Source organism: Oncorhynchus mykiss, chromosome 1 (assembly GCF_057628025.1).
Source record: "Oncorhynchus mykiss isolate SJ-2025 chromosome 1, ASM5762802v1, whole genome shotgun sequence".
Taxonomy (NCBI): domain Eukaryota; kingdom Metazoa; phylum Chordata; class Actinopteri; order Salmoniformes; family Salmonidae; genus Oncorhynchus; species Oncorhynchus mykiss.
Genome location: NC_143022.1, coordinates 80547933 through 80556930, shown reverse-complemented (window position 1 = coordinate 80556930; position 8998 = coordinate 80547933). Strand labels below are relative to the sequence as shown.

Below are 8998 nucleotides of genomic sequence, written 5' to 3'. Positions count from 1 at the left end.
CTCTGTGGGTAGAGGAGCGAGGTGGAGAGGGAGATGCTAGTGGTGGTGGCATTATGTCTGGTGTTGTTGTTGAGGGATGGCAGCTCAGTGTTGGCACACTCCCTCTGCTGGTGTAGTGTTTGTGATTAGGGGAGCATGGCTGGTGGAGACTGTAGTAGAGTCACAACCCAGAATAATGAACCTGCTGTTTACTGCCCACTGAAGGAGAACAATCACAACAAACCTATCTCTCTTGCTATCTCTCTCTCTCTCTCTCTCTCTCTCTCTCTCTCTCTCTTTCTCTCTCTCCCTCTCTCTCTCTCCTTTTCTCTCCCACTGTCACTTTCACTCTCCTCTGAGCCTGCGTGTATTTTTCTAACCTACCTTTTCTCTCATCACGCTCTTTATTTCTCTGTTACCTGGGACTTTGTTTTCTTCTTTCTCTCCGTTTCTCCTGTCTTATTAGATGTTTAACTGCTCAAATATGGCTTTCTTGAGGTTAAGAGGGTGCGGCCCCTCTTTCTTTCTCTTTCACTCTCTCTCTCTGTCTCTCCCTCTCTCTCAAGATGTTTTGTTATATGAACATTGCCTCCTGTTGTGGTCTGAGAGAGGGTGGGCTGTCTCTCTCTCCAGTGCTCTCCTCAGTAAGCTGATCCTGCTGGCACAGGGTGTGGGGAGACTTCCTTTTCTGGAAGGACCTGATGCGTCATGTTAATGATCCGCTTCTCACTCCTCTCTCCCCAGCCTGCCAAAGGAGCAGGGTTCTCATTTGATATCGCAGCCCCGTCTGGGAACAACATAAGCAGCCTCTTACCGCTCAGGAAGCACTCAACGCTGGAGTCAACCGTCCACTGATCATTTGGCTCTCTGTGTTCTCTGTCTAGCTTTGTTTAGCTCTCTGTCCTCTCTCTCTCTCTCACTGTTCTCTCTCTCTGTAACTGTGTGGATCACGCCCCCACTTCTCTCTCTCTTGCGTGAGCTCTCTGTCTCTCACTAACTCCCTCACTCCCTCACCCATCTCTCTCTCTCTCCCTTTCTCTCTCTCCCTTTCTCTCTCTCTCTCTCTCTCTCTCTCTCCCTTTCTCTCTCTCACTCTCCCTCACCCTCCATCAGTTTCTCCATCAGCTTCAGTCAGACTAGAAGGGAGTTGGAGGCTACTGGGTCTACTGTCAGATAGGCAGCACTAGATCCAACAACCCACAGGATTATTTACCTTTAAAGGAATATACTCTTTTCCTTGATTCTACCTCTTGGCTTTCTGTCTTCCTTCATCAACATCCACATCCTACTCTTACTCTTCTTCCTCCTCCCCCTCGTCCTCCTCCTGCCTTTCTTTCTCCTGCTTCCACACCCTGCCTCTGAGTGTGTTGGAGAGAGGCACTGTTCACGCGGCAAAGCGGTTCGAGTGGACCTCAGTGTGAGTGTGAGTGTGAGTGTGAGTGTGTGAGTGTATGTGTGTGTGTGAGCCTCTCCAGTCCACTCTCTCTCTCAGTGGAACAGCCCTTTTTAAATGGACTTTTATATTGGTTTGAGACTTTATCACCACTGAAAGCAACACCACTGCCGAAGCACTACTGTACATGTTGGAATAAAAACTGATCAGAAAATCTTTAGTCCCAAGATGAGTGAGGAAGCTAAAGATAAAACCACTGGCAAACCAGCGCATCGTAAGAAGAAAGGCAAAAAGGTATGTAAAGGAACCAGCTTTTGGTTGTCTTTGTAAAAGCTGTGAAATGTGTTTGTATGCAGTGGTTGGTTTACACAAATGACTCCTGCTAGTTGTTTGTCTGGGATTTTAGAGTAAGTTTAAAGAGATCAAAGTGGTATGTTTCATAATAAAACAAGCCTCAAGTAGGATGGTGTGTGTGTCTTCACGCGTGTTCCTGCACGTTAACTTTGGTTAGACATTTGGAGAATGGAAAAATACTTTGTTTGTTTCTTGTTTCTTCAATGCAGAGATCATAAAATGTTAATAAATACATAGACTTATTCAACAACAGAACATATTGTACAAAGCAGTTCTGCATATAATTGTTTTTGTGTGTGTGTGTGTGTGTGTTTGTTGTAGTGTGTATTTGACTCACCAGGAATGCAAAGCCATCATGAAAGGTCTGACTCACAAATCACTCATCGTGACCACTGGTTGCTCTGGTATTTCCAGTGCACCTGATGATCTAAAGCAGCCTCATTATTACCTAAGCAGCCACTGTAAGGATGAAGGGGTAGGGACAGCCTCAGGGTTTGGGTGTAGGGAAGCATCTGTTGTTGTTTCTCTTCAACAGCGTCAATGTGAGTCCACTGCTGTACTTCTGACACTGTCCTTCTGTCCCCAGAGGCCGTGATCAAGCCTTTGGATTAAAGGTGTTCTTAGGCACAGCACAGTGTTCCTGTCATGAAAAACAATATGTTTTTGTGAGTGTGTGTGTATGTGTGTTTGTAAGCAGTACTAAGTGCTGTGCTGTGCTGTGCTCCTGGGGCTCTGTTGTTTTGTCAATGGGGTAAGCCCATGATAAATAGGATGCAGCAGGTTCCACTGATCCCTACAGGGCAGGACAGAGAGGAGGCCTTGGCCCGGGGCCGGAGGCAGGTGACTGGAGACCAGGATAGGGGAAAGGCTAGAGGATTAGGGAAGCTTTGAGGGTATGGCTTTGAACAGTGAACCGGGCAGGGTTATCAGGTTGGGATAATTGTGTTGGTATGAATCTTTTGGCAGGGCCATGGCTGATACTGGGATGAAGTAAGTTCCTTTGTTGCCCCCCAATATCTCTTAGTGTGTGATGTGAGAACTGATATCACTCTGCTTTGTTTTAATCAAAAATCAAATTGTTGTTTTTGTCCCCAAAATACATGCAGCCACATGGGAACAAAATTCGGCTGGCATTCTTCTTGCTCCCTCTAGGATGCGCATATCAATTGCACACACACACACACACACACACACACACACACACACACACACACACACACACACACACACAGGGCCTCAATTTGTAAAAAATCAATGGCCACAGCTCAAAGGGTTTCTAAATCACAGAATGTGAAAAAGCTGGTTACACAACTGAATCACAGGAGAACTATAACCTCTCCCTTTTGAATTTCATAAATGTACCACAAAACTTTCAACCAAAAGAACAGATGGCTTGTCTGCCTAAATTCCTCTGGCCAGGTATTTGATTTGTTTCACATAAGCAGTGATGTAATGTGTAGTAATCATCACAGGAAATACTGCCCTCACAGGAAAAACACATGATTTCGTTCCGTTTTTATTGTTATTGTTTAGTTTCTTATCCTCTTATGTTTGTTGTGTACTAAATATAAAAAAACTATGAAAATAAAAACTTTGATGAGTTGTTTTTCCTGTGAAACATATTGCGTTGCATTCCATGTCTGAAATGTGCCGTATAAATAAAGCTTGATTTGATTTGATCACATGAAAACATGTGTTTTTGGAACACTCCACATGTGAAATTCATTAGGTTTTTCTGTAAGTGTGGTGTTCTATGGCTAGGAAAGCCTTTTACTTCTTGCCAACTATGCATGTCAGTAGTGCTTTGGAGACACGAGCACCTCCCTTATAGCTAGGTTGGCGTCTCTATTCAGCTACTGCATTCCACTCCTTGCCACTCCTGTCATTTGCCAAAGAGACTGAGATTGCCGAAAGGTCAGCCTCTTTGGCAAATGAAAGGAGTGGCAAGGAGTGGAATGTTAGCTAAAACTGTTACCCAAACTCAGTGGCGACCAGTCATTCAGGGCAGGTGAGGCAGAGCCCCACATATTTTGAGCCCCACAATAAATACTTTTTATTTTTTTAAATATAGTTTTTGGTCTTGCCTGTTTTGCATGTTATTTTGGCATTAATACGTGTCACATATCAGTTTGCAAACAATGTAAAAAAAAAAATATATATAATTTATTTAATAAAGCCGCATACAAACATGGTCTCTCTTTTTTTTTTTTTTAACAAGGCAGCTCCAAAATGCAGGTGTGTCAGCCTAGCTCAGTGCTTTCTGTGGTAGAAAATACGGAGCATTGCACTGTGATTGGCTCAGTGTTCTGTCACTCATGGGGACACTATATCACCACCAAGTCTAAGGGTAGAGCTCGAAAATTCTAGTCCCTTGGGTGCTGCCATAGAGTTACATTAGAAATGCCCATCCAAGAAGGCTCAAGGTCATTGTCCACAGATAAAATGACGTCAAATCATGTTATGTACAGTAGCTTTGATTGGACTGATCATGTCAACATCATACTTCCTAAATCTTAGCTAGCAGTCATCATCATGAATCAAGTCGACAATCTACTGGCAAATAATTTTTAATCCTTTTCATATAAAGATAAATAATGAAGAGAAATTATAGATAAAACGTATCGGTGCTCATTGGCCATTGGACATAAACATTACACAACAAGTTGGATATCGCAAAATCAACTATGAGTGGTTTGGAAGGAATCAGTGACAGTGGCTAACTGCAAGCATTGTAAAGCAATCACTAGCCTGCTATTCAGTGGAGTGGCTGTTTGGTCCCAAATCTGGGATTAAGGGGATCTTTTCCAAGTTTAAAATTATAAGCATTCAACATTAGCCATGCTGTCAAAACAACTGTTAACTCGGAACTGCAAAAACTTGACTTCAGTGAGTTCAAGACAACTGGGAGACGGGAATAAACGAGCTCCGACTGGGAAAATACATTTTGTACGGTTATCCAACTCAGAATTGTAAATCCGGCCTCTTTCTAGAGCTACGACCTGAAGATCAATGACGTCATCATGATTCAACCTTGTTTTTTTTCCAAGTTCCCAGTTGTTTTGAAAGCACCATAAATCCTGAGAATGCCAGACTTTGATTACAAAATTTGCCCACGAAGGACTGCCATGCAACCTTCCTGTTCAAGTGAGCACAGCACAACAGGGTGAGTACAAAAATGTATTGTATGCTGTTGCATAAATAATTAAATATGCCAAGGAGATACGTATATGGTAGCTAAGAAAATAATAAAAAGTGCTTGTTGTGTAGTAAGATGTTAGTTGCCCATGTGCCTCACCCTAATAATTTACCCCTATTAATTTTGCCTACTGTTCTGACTTGGTGGTGCACATGTAGCCTATAACCTGTTTTAGAGAAATGTAATCATTGATTATTGTTAGAGCTTTCATTGTCTGCTTATATGCCCCCTTTATTTATCCTATGGTTCTGATTTGGTGTACAGGGTAGAGCACTGTAAGAACGGCCCATGTTCTGAATTCTGAATTCTGTTTTTTTTAAAGGCAGTAAATTAGGCTGAATGAACAGACAAGGCTTCGCTGATAGCCAACTGTAGAAGCGGTAAGATGTTGGGACTGCTGTTGGGACAGCTTTATGTAGGCCGTTTGTGGACACCGTTTGTTACTGTTAAAGTGCAATTAATGTATTTTTGTGTTGTGTTGTGTAGTGGCTTTGCTGGCATGCATCCCACTTTTCTTTTTTGCCCCACCAAGATGCTAAAACATGCTAAAATCGCCACTGCCCAGACTACCTCCCCTACTGCATCTAACCAGACCCGTCACTCCAAATCAGTGGAGGCTGCTGAGGGGAGGATGGCTCATAATAATGGCTGAAACGGAGGAAATGGAATGGCATCAATCACATGGAAATGTCATGTTTGATGTATTTGATACCATTTTACTCATTCCGCTCTAGCCATTAGCACAAGCCCATCCTCCCCAATTAACGTCCCACCAACCTCCTGTGCTCCCAATGTATTCTATGGTACAAGCAAACATCCAGTACAGCATTGATAACACCAGGACCTAAATCTAGAACATTGTCAACATTAGTTACCTCACACCTCAGGATCCACAAATAGGCTCTACCATTGGGAGGATAATCAGTACAACTACTGGTGAACGATCTCTGATGAGGGCATGATACTGAGAATACCTTCTCTACCATATGCATACAAATGTATTCCTCTGATGGAATGTTAAAGTGTGTGTGAGCAGCAGATAAGCATGCCAGATGTGTTAATGATTGTAGCCATGGCAACTACTGTTCAGAGAGCGAGGGATATAGAGGGCGAGAGTGAGTAGAGGGAGAGTGAGCAGAGGGGGCCGGTGTTCTAGTCAACCCTGTAGCGATCAGGCCAAATATATATTTCATGAGACTCCTGATGGGAAATATTCAAGGATGCAATCAAGTACAGTATATTTTAAACGAAGGCTGCTGACTTCGACGATTACGGAAATGTTATAAATCAAACTGAAATGTAATTTGTGTCTGTGTTTGTGTGCAGCTTCAGATCCTAATGCCTGTCATTCAAATGATGTAGGATCCTGGAGAGAACTTCAGTATACAGTAAAATAATGTGATTGATAAATGAAGATTACTAATATGATACTCCTCCCTTCTTCAGCATCTAGTTAGCATTTATTCAAAGTATATTCAATGTATTTGTTCATGTAAATATACTGTACATAGGTGAAGGATGTACATACAGCTGTGGGTTTGCTCCAGACACAGCTCCTATCATTGGAGGACAGTGGGGATATCCTGGCCTGTCACCTCACATTGCAAGAGGGGACAGCAGGTAATCTGTCTGTCTCCGTTGTCATGGCAATGACCCAACTCTGTGATGCTAAACTTCTGCAACTCAGTACTAGAAAGGTGTTCCTAATGCTTGGTATACTCAGTGTATGTTAATAATATAATAATAATAATATAATAATAAATGCCATTTAGCAGACGCTTTTATCCAAAGCGACTAACAATCATGCTGTATGGTTGGTTATTGTCTGACTTTGACAAAGGTAGTGACACTTGGAAATATGTTTATCTATGTGAGACAAAATTATGTTATTTTGTGAGGTCAAAGGTGAGGCATTGGTTTATTTAGGAAGGACAAATATGATGTAGGGGACTGGAATTACTCTGTAGAGTTTTGCCATTTCTTTCTTCCATCTTTTGTTTTAAATGATGGCCCAATGCCTTGCTCCGTGGCAACGGGACTGATAGTGCAGTGCTCTGGTATTTGTCTTAGTGAAATAACTCTGACAGTGACTAAGAGCCCTGTGTTTACAAGATTGGTGATATAATCCCATATCAGAGCATTGTCGATAACAACACAGTCTTACTGAAAGTGCTGACAGAATTCTCCCATGCAATATGTTGAAGTACCAGTCTGTGTTTTTTCTTCTAGATTAAGTTAATGGACCTGGCACAGAGTGTATCCTTAAGCGGAATAGGTTTACGCTTTAGATTAGAAAGTATATCAAGAGGAGCAGGATGTGTGTGTATGTGTGTGTAAGAGAGAGACAGAGAGAAAGACAAGAAGAGAGAGTAGCCCAGACCAATGGGAATAGAATAAACAAAGTGAGGGGGTGTGTGTGTGTGCGCACTGTGACATACTGATGTATCAAATTAATATTTTGTTTTAATGTGTAATGTTAGTAATGTTGTGGGAAAACATTGTTGGTGTGTGTGAGAGATTTTCCTTTTCCTTCTCCTACGTCACCCCTCCACCTCACATTTTTTAAGCTCATGGGTGTGGCATGATAATCATACACCACCGTCCTTAAACGTGTGCACGCAGACACACACACACACACACATCTTCTTCTGGGATCTTCCTTGTGCTCCTCCAGGCAGATGGGCCCCAGCACAGCTGCATGCCCTGGGGAGAGGGCAGAGGGATCAACCTGTCAGCCAGTCAGGAGAAAATCAGACACAAATGAACTGTATCCGTCTCCCACAGCGAGAGAACGAGAAGGAAGGCAGAGCATGGAGAGAGACAGAGATAGACAGACATAACGCACATTACATGGAGAGAGAGAGAAAGAGAGAGAGAGGAGGACAGCAAGATCATATGAGAGAGTGAAATAGAGTGAGAGAAAGAGAGCATAGAGAGAGAGAGAGAGTGAGAGAGAGAGAGAGAGAGAGAGAGAGTATTTATACAGCAGCAAACTGGCACTAAATCATCGTCACGGTGTGTGGGTCTGTTGCCATGGTTGTGGAAGCGTTTCTCTGAAGCGAGGTAGGGGGAGTTAAATAAATCAACATTAGCCTGACCCCCACCCAATGGCATTAGTGCCATTTTCCGCTGTTGATGTAAACCAATTCTAGATCAGCAGGATGGCTCTTTCCTTCTCCTGCACCCCAGGCCTTTAGGGTAGGAAGTGAGCATGAGGCGCTGTCGCTGGTAGCTCTAGAAACCAAACCCCTGGACCAGAAATATGATTATTGTCACACACAAACATACACATATGCACAGAGACACATATCAGACACTCTTAGAAAAAAGGGTTGCAAAAGGGTTCTTTGGATGTCCCCATATGAGAACACTTTTTGATTCCATGTATAACCTTTTTTGGTTCCAGGTATAACTCTTTTGGGTTCCATCTAGAACCCTCTGTGGAAAGGGTTCTACATGGAACCCAAAAGAGTTCTACCTGGAACCAAAAGGGTTCTACCTGGAACCAAAAAGGGTTATTCAAAGGGTTATCCTATGGGGACGTTTTTGGTTCTAGATGGCACCTTTTTTTCTAAGAGTGTAGGTATCCAAGCACATACAATATCAGATGTAATGAACCAGGAATTCCAGGAACAGGTGTCTTCCACCCACAACAGTCCACCTTTTTAACCTGGTCTCCGTTCTCTTCTCCATCAGTGTAGAACAATTCTGAGAAAATGTCACCCTTTTGTGAGTTTCATGGTCAGCACCTGAGAGAGTGAGTGTACCAGCTTGTACTCAGCTCAATAGAAACCAGTGTCTTTCTGTTCCTCTCTTTGTGCATGGTCACAAAACATTAATGCTGAGTCAAGGTATCCCCTGAAATGTTGCTGAATGCTTTCCAAATCCGAGAGCCACAAGGCAACTGAAAGGCCCACATTTCAACCTGTTCTGGCTCAGGCTTTGATGTCTTTGAGCCTATTCCAGAAAGCTCTTTACAGATGTAGGATCTTACTTTTAACCAGTTTGCTACAGCAGGAAAATAATCATACAGCAACAGGAAATAGGAACTATTGTGTGGATAATAATGAACGGAT

At 42.8% G+C, this 8998-nt stretch overlaps 1 protein-coding gene across 16 annotated transcripts in view; it reads left to right on the top strand.

Annotated features, from left to right (window-relative positions):
- Positions 1–643: 643 nt before the first annotated feature.
- The window catches only part of LOC110529831 (ankyrin-3), a 163084-nt gene continuing 154729 nt past the window's right edge, over positions 644–8998 (top strand). For 15 of the 16 annotated variants that reach the window (XM_090241726.1, XM_090241718.1, XM_090241659.1 and 12 more), the window contains exon 1: positions 730–1666. In XM_090241726.1, coding sequence (XP_090097852.1) covers positions 1601–1666 — 66 coding nt within the window. In that variant the 5' untranslated portion in view covers positions 730–1600. Of the gene's footprint in view, positions 1667–8998 lie in introns of all 16 variants that reach the window. The other variant, XM_090241594.1, reaches the window with a different exon arrangement.